A 13,801-nucleotide genomic window follows, 5' to 3' on the forward strand; every position below is an offset into this window, starting at 1 on the left:
AATGGCACACACCTTCTCTATTAAAATAGCCAAGCTCAACAAATTCTGAAAGCCATTACCATTATCTATTAAATAGGTTTTGATACTAAAAAAACTCACCACCCAATAGTTATGCCCAGAATATATTTTTAAAAGAAGGGAAATGGGAAGAAAAACACATTTTAGAAAGAATTCTCTTTAAAATTTAAAAATTTTGAATTGGAGGGAAAAGAGAGGACAATAATATTTTTGTAGATGGCTCATGTGTTACCTAAATGAAATGTTGAAACCTTTAAACATTTAGAGAAATAGACATTATATTAAAGACTACATATATATGTGTATATATATTGAAAGTAGCAATTTTATTTGAGTTAAAATTATTTACAAAAACCCAAAGACATACTTCATGAAACTGGTACAAACTATTTTTTCCTGCCGTTGGCTTTTGCTCCAAAGATCACAGCTGAGAAATACTGTATAAAATAAAAATAGGATTGGATTCAGAAAAGTACTCTACTGTTCTAATTTCCAATTGATAGTATTTACAGAAATATTTACAATGGAAAAAAAGTTATTTTAAAATTTTAGTTAATTTGCAAGTCAGCCTCAAGGACCCTTGAATGCAGAGGTCTCTGAGGGTCCCAAACACACAAACGCACTGCAGTTCAAAGGTGACCACTTTGCCCTCCTCCCCCCCCATCCAATTCTGCATTTCTATCAGTGCTTGACAATTGGTTATTATTTAAAAAAAAAAAAAAAACAAAAACTGTTAAACACTGAGGTAAATCAATTCCCATTCAAAACGATTACCAGTGTAACAGAGAAATGGAGTTAGCCCTGATTTTCTTCATTATTTCTAAGTTTCTCATTATTCCTTACCATCTGCCACTAGTCACTTTAGCCTATATCTGTTTTCTGAAATCCAAAGATCAATGAAAAAACATTATTCTAAAATTAAACAAAAGAGACAAAAAGTATCTATCTGATTTATACTGTGATCATCATTTACTCATATACATATTTTAAACCAATTTGTTCTCAAATTTTTATATCCAGGGCAAACATGACCTAATTTTTTTTTTTCAAAGTTACACTGGCATGTGTTCTTAGATGAGAAAAGGGAGGAAAAAGAAGAAACAAGCAAAACAGGATTTGCCTCTAATCAGTTACTTCCTTATAGAATCCCCAACAATCTGCATTATCAAAAATAGGAAGACATAGAAGGCAGCCACTGTATTCAAAATAATTACAGCTGGCACTGATACAAGAGCAGAGATTTGTAACTTTATACAAGGAAATAACAAAGTCTAAATGGTAAAAGATTAGACTTTCAGCTATTTTCCCCAATACACACCGAACTCATATTTTTTTTTTATGGCTTCAAGTTTTATAAATCCAATGAAGAAACATGATATAATTACCTATATAGGTACTTAAAAAATGTTGATGAAATAGATCTCTGGAAAGCCTGCAAATATTTGAGACCAGCTTAATTTAAAAGAAAAAAAAAAGTTATCAAGTTTTATTGGTCTGAATAATAATGAAAGCAAGAAATCACTGCCATGTTCCAAACTTAAACATGTAAAATGCATTTTCTGAGATTTTGTGTTCAATGAAAGTATTCAAACATGCTTTGCTATGAATTAGACTTTGGACAAAAGATCTTCTCTAAATCAGCAATTTAAGGCTTTATGTTTATGCATTTGATTTTGCCATTCTATAGAAGAATATACTAATAGAAATGTTATCTGGAAACATGAATTCCATTGGTGTTTTAGCTTCTTTATATCTACTGTACTGCGCATTATAAAATATATCTAGAGTCCGCCCTTGAAACAGAATAGTGTTTCAAAGATTTTTTTAACCTATAATTAAGTGTAAACTACCCTGGGATGATATTTCATTTTATCCTTAACAGGGCACAACATTTAGAGTTACTGCATTTTTCATATAATATTCCCTTTCAAACTGTTGGATTGCTTATTTTCTTGCATGCCGTCTAGAACTATGACATTTTATGGTATGTAATATTCTATGGTTTAGGATGGTCTTTGAAATGAAAAATAGTCCAACAACTTGAACCTGGTCAAGAGTAAAAAAATAAACTATCCAATTCTTGCCTCTTTGGATTCCAACAAATTTTAAATATAGACAGTAGTTAAAAATCACAAAATTACACAAAAGCTTTATTTTATGATTTTGGATTCATTCAACAAAAAAGCAAAAGCAAATGAGACTCAAGAAAGGAGTTATGCTGCTGTCCAGAATGTACTTCAACACCTGTCTGATAACTCAGTAGCAAAGCTGCTTTTGCACCTGGCTGGCATGATAACAGTGGCTCAACATACACAGCAGTTGCATTATCAGCAGCAAGTTTTCTCGCTTTTATACTTGCCAGGACAAAGCAAGAAAAGAAGGGAGCAAGGGTAAATCCTGCCAAAATATGGACATTTAAATACTGCACTACATCATTAATAGCCTGAAATTTTTTCATCAGAACCTTTCACCCCTCATTTTTGATAGTTGCAGATTGATGTAGTAACTGTCATTTAGCAAATGCAGAATGCATGATTAAGAGACCAGGTAGTAGCTTTAAAATCCGAACACGAATGACACAGATGAATGCTCTTGGTGTATTCTTCAAGGACTTCTTTCATGACTTCTTCCTTTGTCTAAGGGTGGCTCCAGCAGGAATGAGTGCCCATAGCGGAAATGAAGTTATCTAGCAGTGTTCCAAGTATTCAATCACCCTAGAGATAGATTTCTGGCCTGTGGTTCCAACAGCACACTGTGGGCAAGAAAGTAAGAGAAACCAGAGATCTGAATTAAATTAAGCATTCAGAATTTTAGTTTCTTCCTATTTTACTGTGTTAGTAAAAATGCAGTCCAATCTCAATATAACACTCTGAAGAGAAAAATATTTTAAGGGACAGAGTCCACAAGATGGAAAAATTCACCACACATACAATTAAGTCTAAAATAAAGAATAACTAGTTGTCTTATATTCTTTTAATTCCTCATCATAGCCCACAGTATTTTAGTTTGCACTGACAAATTAAGTATTAAAAGGTCCATGACGTGCTAAGAAAGGAAAAGGAAAAGCATACTTTTAATATATGCTACTTACGGTAAGATTCATGAAACTGAGAAATTTTTTGAGCATTTCAGTCATTATTGAAAAGTCCCCTTCAGGTAAGTACCCCCTCACAGTAGTCACATTGATCTGTGAAAACATTTTAATTTGACAAATATTTACAAGTATCTGCACATACAAAATAAAATTACATTATATATAGTTTTAATCATGATCTGTTCATATTTTCAAAAGCCCAACTAGTTAATTAGTTCAGGATTTCAGGGAAATAGAAAATGGTCCCCCCAAATAGCAGGTGCTAAGTTGACAGATAAAAAAGTAATTCCATAGCCCAAGCATTATGCACAGTACATGCACATGTTATTGTTGTTGCTCAACTGTTTCTGATTCTTTGTCAACTACCTGGGGTTTTTCTCTGCAAAAATACTGCACCTAGTGGTAGTTTCCTCTTTCCATTCACTTTATAGTGGAGGAAACAAAAGAAGAAAAAAGTGACCCGTATAGCTGCTAGGTACATGAGGCTGGATTAGAATTTGCATCTTCCTAACTCCAGGTCCAAAGTACTATCTATTATGGCATACTATCTATTATGGCACTTAATATTGTCATGCAATTCTTCTGTTCATCTCACTTGCTTTATTTGACATTGCCTCTACAGTTTTAAGGCCCTCAACCTTTGGTCAACAACAACTAATGACGTCTTTATTCACTGGAGAGATGTTAGCAATAGAATTCAGTAAGTAAGAAGTTCCTAATTACCAGGAGAGCTAAAAAAAGAAACAAGAAGCATAATTCCTCAACTTAAGAAGCTCAAGATTTTGCAGGGATGATATTCTTAGATGATATTGAGCAACAATAAGTAATAAACACAGGATTGGCTTTAGAGAATATCAAGCAAAAAGGGTAGAACAAGCATTGAAGTTAGAAACAGAAATAGAAAAAGATAACAGGCAAAGCAATTTTAAAGTTTGTCTATTATCAATGAGGATTCATTGACAGTTAATAAGCCTATGATGGGTCATCATTTCATACTGCTATCCCAGAAAGGACGAGAGCTAGGAGAAATGAGAGAGAGAGACCAGAAAACTACGTGGCAATAATTTACATGTTGGGGACACGAATCTGGCCTAATGGGCGTGCCAATGCATACAGGAAGAAACTAAAGGATACAAAAGATAAGAATATGATTTGGTGATTGAATGGAGAAAAGTTTTAAGAAATGAAGCTCAATTTAAAATAACAGATTCATGCAATTATAGAAGAAAATTGCCTCTTCCTTTGAAATCTGCCTAGATTTGAATCCTTTTTGACTTTCTTTGAACATTTCACATATTACATGATTCTAAAATATCTCTTGTCAGAGTAAATGGCAAAAACAAAAACAAAAACTGAAACTCCCAAATTGTGTAAAATTGTCAATCCAAAACAAAATTTATAATTCGAGAAAAAAATTGAACTGTATAACTTACTGGACTCTCCTGGCAAAGACAGCCAAGAAGCAGTGCTGTATATGAAGCAACGATGCAGTCTTCCATATGTTTACCAGCATGTTGAAGGGCTGAAAAATATTTAAAAATAACTTGAGAAAATAATAGTATTTTGTGTTAGAAAAAAAAAAAAAAAATTTTTACTAATATCTAAGTATCCTTCCCCTCACAATTATAACACAGACCTCCCTCACAATTTTTAAAGCTGCCTAAATAAATAAATGTTTTCTCAACAACAAAAAAGTGAGGCAAACATTTCTAACTTCAATGCTGCAATATCAAGTTGTTATATTAAGTACAACTCCAAACTGATTACAGAAGCCAGGCATAATGGGAGGCTACAGAAAGAACAAGCCAAATTAGGACTCTTTAATTTCCACACTTAAAAAGCAGAGCTGTCATTTGTCGTGTACTATGCCAAAGTTGTAAATATGCTGTTAGACCTTAAGAGTGTGCCATAAATTGGAAATATTTTCAAAATTAAAACAAAAAGATAATAGAAGAAAGTGTTCATTCATCTTTCTCACAGACCTTTATTGAGGTCAAGCTCCTCATCATCCTCCTCCTTCTTTTCTTTCTCTTCAGTACTATCTGTCTTTTCAGCAGAAACCCATTGAATCTCTCCACTCGTTTCTTGCCATTCCCCACTTTTATCATGCTGAGTGGTGGGAGCTTCCTTGATCAGTTCGTCTGTCTGGCTTTCAGCCAACTGGGCTGCTCGCTCACGCTCGAGGAATAACTGATTAAAATAGTTTAAAAACAGTCAAAAGTAGATCACACTTAAAAAACCCCAACAATATGTATTCATGCATTTAAAAGATTTTCTATTATTTAAAATAAAGTTATTTCATGAAGGTACTAAGTGGTGAAAAAGAATGACGATATTGATACTTTCCTTTGCTTTCCTGCTATATAATATCAGGGCAAAACCCAAAACAAACCCCATATTATAAGTAGGATAATGCATCCACACTTTGTGTATTGTCGACCATACTGCAACAGCACTCATCTGTTCTTAATTCATTCTTTTGTGTTATTTTTGAAAACCAATGAATTTTTGTTGTTGCAAGTCTGAAAGGTCACAATAACGTTCCTAAGACAAGTCAAGATCAATAAGAATCGAAGACAAGATATGATAAACATTAGAAAAGTAAGCTTAGACTTTATGAAATAAATGGGACCAGATAAAAGAAGAATAATCCAATTCTATGGCTTCTTTATGGGGAAATCATTCTTGACAAAGTTACAAGAATTTTTTGAAGGAATAAACATGCAGATAAGGAAAAACCAGTGGATATAATTTATCTAAGTGTTGTTTCCCCCATATCAAAAATTATTCTATATAAATACACTGATTACTGGTAGGACTGAAATGAATTGTTTTTAATTAAAAATTTTTTTGAATGAAAGAGAATTACCTCAAGACAGAAAAAAAGGTGGGACTGAACAGGGGTTTAATGGAGAATCATTAGGCTATCCTGGGGATCTATCTCATTAACATTTTTATCAATGGTTTGGGAAAGGAAGTGAACAATAAAAAAAGATGATATTAAAATTCATCTAGGATTTGATGCCAAACCAAAGGAGACAAATTACATTAAGATCTCAAAAGAATTTGTAATCATGCAGAAAAAGATACATTTCCTTTTGAGTAAGTATAAAATAATGTACTTAGGGGGGAATAGGGGAACAGCCCCAGTTGTTTATGGATAATTATTCCTGAGCTATCAGCTATCACTCAGTGAAGAGATCTAGAGATTGAAGTCGATTTTTCTATAGTAGCTTCAATACATTTGATGCTAAAAACAATCTAAAGAGAGAAAAACATAATTATATAACAAAAATACTGAAAACAAGGAGGGGAAACAGTATCCCATAGCATATACTTGGATAGAAAGATATAATGTCACATGCAGTTCTGTTCATCAAATCTTAAGAAAAAAATAACAAAACTAGAAATGTTAAAATCAACTAAACTAACCAAAGGGTGAGATTAGCTTCCATGTGAGAAGAAACTAAGGAAACCAGAACTCCTCAAACTGGAAAGACAATTAGTTTATAAATCCAGGAAGAGTTTGTAGGGGAGAAAAAGGACATTTAAACCCAAGCCTGGAAAAACAGAAATGAAAAAATAATAATTTGACAATGAAAAGGCCTTATTTTAGGACAAATGAAAGAAAATACTACTTGATTTCTTTATAGTACACCAAGCCTTTTAGAGGAAAAGAAGATTGAGTAATAAGCCTGAAAACAAAATAGATTTAAATTAATTCATAACAATACAGATTAAATAGGGAAGGATAGGGAAATCTGGGGCTATCTAACCCATAGTTTAATCCTGGGGATTCTGCCAATGAGGGAAAACTAACTTTTCATTTAAGTTCCTTGGGGTTTACAGCAAAAATGAGTACTTGAGTTGGAACGCCTACTAGCTGTTGCTAATTAACTGTCACTGAGTAAGAAGATTTAAAAATGTTTATATACATTACTTCACTTAATCCTCACAACTCTGTGAGGTAGATAAGGGCAGGAATTATTATGACCATCTGACAGATGAAAGGGGGGAAAAAAAAAAAACAACAACAAAAAACCCGAGGCTCAGAGTGGGTAAAATGACTTGCCCAAGGTCACACAGCTAGTAAGTGGCAGAGCTGGCACTTGAACCCAGGTCTTCTGACTCCTAGTCCAGTGCTCTTTCCATACCATGCTGCAACATGTGAGCCTCATTCAGGGGATCACCTGGGAAGAAATGCCTTGTGGGTATTAAGTCCTGCTGTGTAAATAACACAGGTTAAACAATAATCTTTCATTGTAGTTAAAAAAAAAAAAAAAGGTCATAAAATGCATTTTTAAAATTCAGTTTAAGACCCCAGCCTTAAAAAGGAAAATGCTATCAGAAATACAGAACCAAAAGTTCTGAATGAAATAAGTCAAGGCATTTGCATATAATTATGCTATTTCTGGACCAAAGAGGTCCAGACCACAAAAGGCATTTCCTTATAAAGTGTGGCCGAAGATCACCGTCTGCAAAATGAACATCAAGCTCTTATGAGGCCCACATCTGTCTACTAAGATCTGCATTGTAACAATTTTAAAGCTGAAATTTCATTGCATTGTATCTGAATTTAGAACAAATTTTTGAAGACCTTAGGGATGGGGGACAAAACCCACAAGTTAACTTTCAATTACACAATTACCCAAGATGACCATTTGATGAGTTTGTAAGTCACACTGGGATACTAACTTTGACTTTAAAAAAAAAAAAAAAAAAAAAAAAATTTCTACCTACAAGCCTCCAATACTTTTCATGGAGAAAGAACAAGGACTACCTTTTGCTTACAGCTCTAATAGGGTTATTGGTGTGTAACTGGGAAAACTCCCAGAGAGCTCTGTAGTACTTAGCCAGAATAAGGAGTTGAGTGGGGATGACTTTTAGGAATAAGATTTAAAAGGAACTAAAGTTAGATGAAAGATGAAAGCCTACTTCAGGGAAAACTGTTAAGATCTTTATTATTAAAATTGTTATTTTATCCTACAGTGCTTAAAACTCTAAAAGGAAAATATACTATCTCCAGGATGCAGGAAAAGGAAAAGGCCTCTATGCCTTTTCTCAGATTAAACTAGGTTAAAAAACAACAACATACTTTAGCCATATTCTTCAGGCCTAAGTAACAGATTTGGTATTGAGCAGGAAAAGGTATTTTATTTCTTCACTTAATGACTATCATGATACAAGACATATAAAAGGTATTCAATATTTGTTTATGTCTTAGAGGGAAACAATACAGTGATTAAAGATCATCCACTTAGGAAAAACAAAAAAATTAACTGTAAAAAACATTGCTTTTAATACAGAAAGAAAATTTAGAGGTGGAAGGAACCTAAATTCAAACCCCCTCATTTTATAGAAGAGGAAGGGGTGTCACAAAGTCACAAAGCTAGAGAGTAAGAGCTTGGATGTAAACCAATATCAGACTTTATCAAAGATGATTCTACTATAATTATATGATTCTACTATAATTAATTATATCTATTAATAACATTGAGGCTTGAGACTATGGTCCAAAGAAAATGAAAACTTCACAATATCATATTTAAACCAAAACTGGCATTATTGGTTCAAATAACACTGTATATACTTTCTCAGCTATCCCATTTGTAAGAACAATTCAATTACAAAAAGTAGGATTTAAAAATCGAAAAAAAAAAAAAAAAAACACATTTCAATCCCACAAATGTATATTGTATTAAATGTATATAACAAATGAAGAAATTAAGGTGCAACCATAGAAAATTCTATAAAATTTTATTTTAATGGAAATTACTGGTAAGATCTCCTTTGCAGTCTGAAGTTGTCACTTACCTGCACTAAAGCCTGAACTGCATGAATCTGTCCATCTATCCTTAAACTATCATCTCCTTCTCCAGCACAGAAGGAGTCAAAAGAGCTTGATGTTTCCATATTGACTAGACAGTGCCGATTCCGAGCGCTATATTCTACTAGATTTATTAGTAGACCCAAGCCCTGCAAAAATAAAAAGGTTTTCTTTTTAACAGAGAAATTAAAACTCAAGTTTAGGAATTCTTTTTTAATTTTTGGCCAACTGTAGCACCATTATTTTGATATTTTGTCACTTTGAAATTTGTATTTTTATCAAAACTTTTTATGATAATTTTTTAAAAATCACATTTAAAATCTAGTAAGAATCTCTGACATTTTACTGACACAAGGTTTCAAAGGGGAAGCATTTTTCCTTCCATTACACGAAAACAAGTTTTCTCCATGTTTTTAAAAAATGGAATTTTTTTCTTACCAGCACTCGGATATCAAATCTTTGTTCTTGAGGTAGGAACTTTGGAACCTGAAGCACACAATTCATTGCTGTGCCAATCAAACCATCTTGTTCACCTGTTTTGGTGCTGCCCCATTCTGAAAAAATTTTGCAAGCAAGAGGTTTTTAGTCATCATTTCCTTTATACAAACAATACATCAATGTTTTTAAAATGGATATTAAATTAGAATGCCAGGACATCTAAGTTTTTATGTAATACCCTTTTATAACTCAAAACACTGAATATGAGACACAACCTGTGTATTCTAAATTCCTGCTTCATCTTCTGGACTAGTTTTGAAAATTCCCTTATTTCTAGAATGACTAATAATTATCCAAAAGACAAAAGACAGTTACTGTTTATTATTGTTTCTGATAATTCCTGTATAAATGAATAAAAGTTTTGAAAATAATTTGCTTTTTCTATAAAATATAATAAAGTATACTATTAATTAGTAAAGACTACTTACCATTATCATTAGTTAAATTGAGTAACACACCAATAATGGCTCTCATGCAGTCTTGCACTGCTTTACCCACATGGTTAGTTACATTCTGGTGGGGGAGAGGCTTACTATCAGGTAAACAAATACTATTTTCTGCGCGATTATATCGCTGTATCAATTCTTCACAATGATGCAGAGCTCTAAAAAGAAAAAACATTAGCTATCATATAAGTCATTTCACTTTAATGTTCTAAAATTATACCTTCATATGAATTTCTTTCAAATGCAGATTTTTATTCACACACACATTATATATGTAATTCCTCATTTTCAAGAATTATTTCTTCTTAACTTATCTCCTTGAATCTATCTCCCATAAGCCCACAAGTTCTGTTATGCTACCTTACAGATTCAGCATTCAATAAAGAATCCTACATGACATCCCTCACACCCAACTGTGACACACACAAAAAAAGAATCAAAATATACTTTAGGATAATTTAGGATACACTTTACTGTCTTGATAATACCTACCATTTTGGCTAGGAGCACCTAGCAATGTTATCAAATATATCTCAAGTACTATATGCATTTCACTAGCAGCAAATTTTATAAGGCACAGAATCAGACTGGAAGAAAAAAGGATTAATCCCATTATATTCTAAGAAATATTCTAATCTTTATTTCCTAAGATGTTAAAGATTGTTTCCTGATGCTTCCATTAGCGTGGTCTTTCTAAAGGGACTTCTTTTTCATTTCAGTCCACACCCTTTCCAGTCTACTTTCTGCATTTTGCACATTAAGTCAGTATGCAAGATTGGGGTGACTGAGGATGGCAATTGGAGTTGTGAGGAAGGGTGTTGGTGGCTTTATCTTTTGCAGGGAGGTCTGACTGAGGGGCACTTGGCCCGGGATGCACAATGCCAGTTCAACCTGGCTTACAAAGCACAATTAAAGAGCTGAAAAACAAGTCTCCTGAATACATGTATAGGATTTGGTCTGAATTCCATTCCAATCATTGACAACAAACTAGGACTCAAAAATAGCCAGCAGAGGTTTTTAACCCTACCAGTGCATTTGCTGAGTTTGATCACAAGAGAATAAATTACTGAAATAATAAATTAACAATTTATTCTTTCACCCTACAATTTCTCATTTAAGAAGCGCTTTCTTCTGTTTATTTTAGGACTTACTTTGCTGATGAAACAATAAGCTGTGAATCTTTGTATGCTATCAAGTAGCTTTGATTCTCTGGGTTATGCACTGTTACCTAAAAAGGGAAAAACATATTATTTAATAAAGTATTACAGATTTGGTTTGCTTGGTATTTGGCTAGATAAACAGAAGAATTTGTTGAAACCTACCTTCCCCTGACAACAAATTCAAAATCTACAATGAATGTTAAAGTTAGATTAGCTAGCTGTTATCGGAGTTAAAGTATAAAAATACAATAAAACAAAGTTCAGCATCTCATAAAGCTCACTGATTTAACCCTATGAATGTGTACACTTAGGGTTAGTCCACATTGAACTTTTTAGAAATTAATGAAATAAAATAATCTGGAAAATAAACCATTTTTCAAACACCCCCATGTTATTCAACAGACATTCTATAAAATGGATTACTTATTTTAATGTTATTATTTTAAAAGCAACCATTCTCACTCAATTTCAAATCAGAAAGAAAGAAAATGATACATCTCAGTACATATATTCATAGGAATCTCTGAAGCCATCTAATCTCCCCCCCCCTCTCCCCCACTGGGGTTAAGTGATTTGCCCAGGGTCACACAGCTAGGAAGCGTGAAGCCATCTAATTTAATCCCCTAACTTTAAAAATGAAGATATGAAGGTCCAAGTAAGCAATTTACTTGGGATCCAAAAAGTGGTAAATGGCAAGCATGGGTGCCTGCTTGAATTGACTCCATTCTTCCCACATCATATGTAATATGATGTCTACTTTACAAGAGGCTTGAAGAAAAATAATTGGCTGGAAATGACCAGGGTTTGTAGTGGGGCCTTATATTTAGGTTCTTGTACCATATCATAGCCTTAATCCTTTACCTTTCTACTATTCAGATATTGCTAGTAATCAGGTCCAATGATTTTTGTTTTGTTTTGTATTTTTGCTGAAGCAATTGGGGTTAAATGACTTGCCCAGGGTCACACAAGCAGGCAAGTGTTAAGTGTCTGAGATCACATTTGAACTCAGGTCTTCTTGACTTCTGGGCTGGTGCTCTATCCACTGAGCCACCTAGCTGCTCCCAAGCCTGATGGTTTTTAAAAGAAAATTATAAGGACTTGGAATATTAGGCCACAACAAAACAGTTAAATGTTCAATTAATAATGCACAGCCTATTAATTACTAAATAAATTTTTGGAAATAAAAATAAAATTATGTGGCAAACTTCTCTGATCAATTCACACATAAAGATTATTATTATTAATATATTGTCCCCCTTATACTTACACTCTCTAAAACCCGTAAACATCTTTCTGCTCCCCATAACGAAGCTACCAGTTTCTCTTCATCTTCATCACTACTTAAATGATCCACACATTCTTTTACTATGAAAAAACAGGAGGAAATGAAAATACAGACTTCTAAATCTAATACATTTAAGTCATGTTCATATTACTAATAACACTGGCATTTCACTAATATAATCCAAGGATTTATCTGTGAGATTAACTTATATAATTACTTTACTAGGTCAGATATTAAACTCATTTGTAGGTCTAAGAGCAACCTGTTTTAAACAAATTTCATAATGCATTACTAAAACTGTCTTGGGAGGGATCCTTAAGAGTTATACTCCCAATTCATCCCATCACAGATTTTTATGAAATCTAAAAGAATTTCAGGGAAACTCTTAGCACAGTATTTTTGCTTTCAGGAACATAGAAGATGAAACATATATAGATATTTCTTATTTCAATGTGATGAAAATGTGTCATTTTCTGCTAATTAGGAGATCAAAATCACCAAAACTACTGGTAAATTATGTAGTAACTGAGCTTTCCAAAATATGTCAGTTATCTATTTAATTTAGTTTGTTTAAAAAAAAAAAATTTTTTTACATAGTCAAAGTGACAACACATTCCTTTGTAGGTTGGTCCTAATTAAGATTTTAAACATTACAGAAAATTAATGTCTACCATACCTTTATCTACAATATGATCAAGACCACCCAAAAGGCGCAATTCTTCTTTAAACCAGTCTCCTGCTCGCTTTGAAGTAAGCGACAATAATGTCTCCATTGCTAAATGTCCTGTCTGAAAGTTAGAATTTATTATTAATGCACAGTATTTTAGCAATAATTTTCATATATAATTATTACTGATACAGACTAAAATAAATGCAAGATAACATTTGCATGAAATGACACAATAAAATACTACTAATGTTAAACAGAATGAATGATAGGGGAAGAAAAAGTTTAATGAAAGAAAAAGAAAAATACAACCCATTCTACGTGAACACTCACTTGTATTCATTACTTACAAGTTAAAAAAAAAAAGTTTTTCCTCATGCACCTTTTATCTATTTTGCTCCCTTTTTGTAAAAATAAACCTGTTACTGAAAAGTTGTGATTTGTAGCTATCTACTTAGAAAATAATGAAGCTGGACAACTAGTCAAAAGATTAGAGGACCCTTTCTCACTTTCTTAAATGTTAATTATCTCAAGAAATAAGTTGAAAAAATGTAAGAAAACAACAGTAGAAAAGGAACCTGACCATAGAAAGTTACTAGGATGTTAAGAACGAGCAAAACCCAAGTTCAGGAAAAGACAATGTTGAAAAGGCTACATGCAAAGTCTCAAAAATGGAAACAAACTGGTATGAAGAGCAAAAGCAATTCTTGGAAAAGCTTAATTAAAATTGAGGGTGGAGGAAAGATTAGGCAAGAGAGGGTGAAAGGAGAGTAAAAAAAAAAATAGCTTCATAAAGGAGGCACAAA

The 13,801-nt window shown here is 32.9% G+C and overlaps 1 protein-coding gene across 3 annotated transcripts in view; it reads right to left on the reverse strand.

Annotated features, from left to right (window-relative positions):
• Positions 1-325: 325 nt before the first annotated feature.
• Positions 326-13,801, reverse strand: part of WAPL (WAPL cohesin release factor) — an 85,058-nt gene continuing 71,582 nt past the window's right edge. For all 3 annotated transcript variants that reach the window (XM_074296392.1, XM_074296390.1, XM_074296393.1), the window contains exons 11-20: positions 13,005-13,116; positions 12,311-12,408; positions 11,035-11,111; positions 9,866-10,041; positions 9,378-9,493; positions 8,927-9,088; positions 5,095-5,302; positions 4,546-4,634; positions 3,110-3,205; positions 326-2,770 (exon numbers count right to left, since the gene is read on the reverse strand). In XM_074296392.1, coding sequence (XP_074152493.1) covers positions 2,705-2,770; positions 3,110-3,205; positions 4,546-4,634; positions 5,095-5,302; positions 8,927-9,088; positions 9,378-9,493; positions 9,866-10,041; positions 11,035-11,111; positions 12,311-12,408; positions 13,005-13,116 — 1,200 coding nt within the window. In that variant the 3' untranslated portion in view covers positions 326-2,704. The remainder of the gene's footprint in view (positions 2,771-3,109; positions 3,206-4,545; positions 4,635-5,094; positions 5,303-8,926; positions 9,089-9,377; positions 9,494-9,865; positions 10,042-11,034; positions 11,112-12,310; positions 12,409-13,004; positions 13,117-13,801) is intronic.

This window comes from Sminthopsis crassicaudata, chromosome 2 (genome assembly GCF_048593235.1).
Source record: "Sminthopsis crassicaudata isolate SCR6 chromosome 2, ASM4859323v1, whole genome shotgun sequence".
In the NCBI taxonomy this organism is placed as follows: Eukaryota; Metazoa; Chordata; class Mammalia; order Dasyuromorphia; family Dasyuridae; genus Sminthopsis; species Sminthopsis crassicaudata.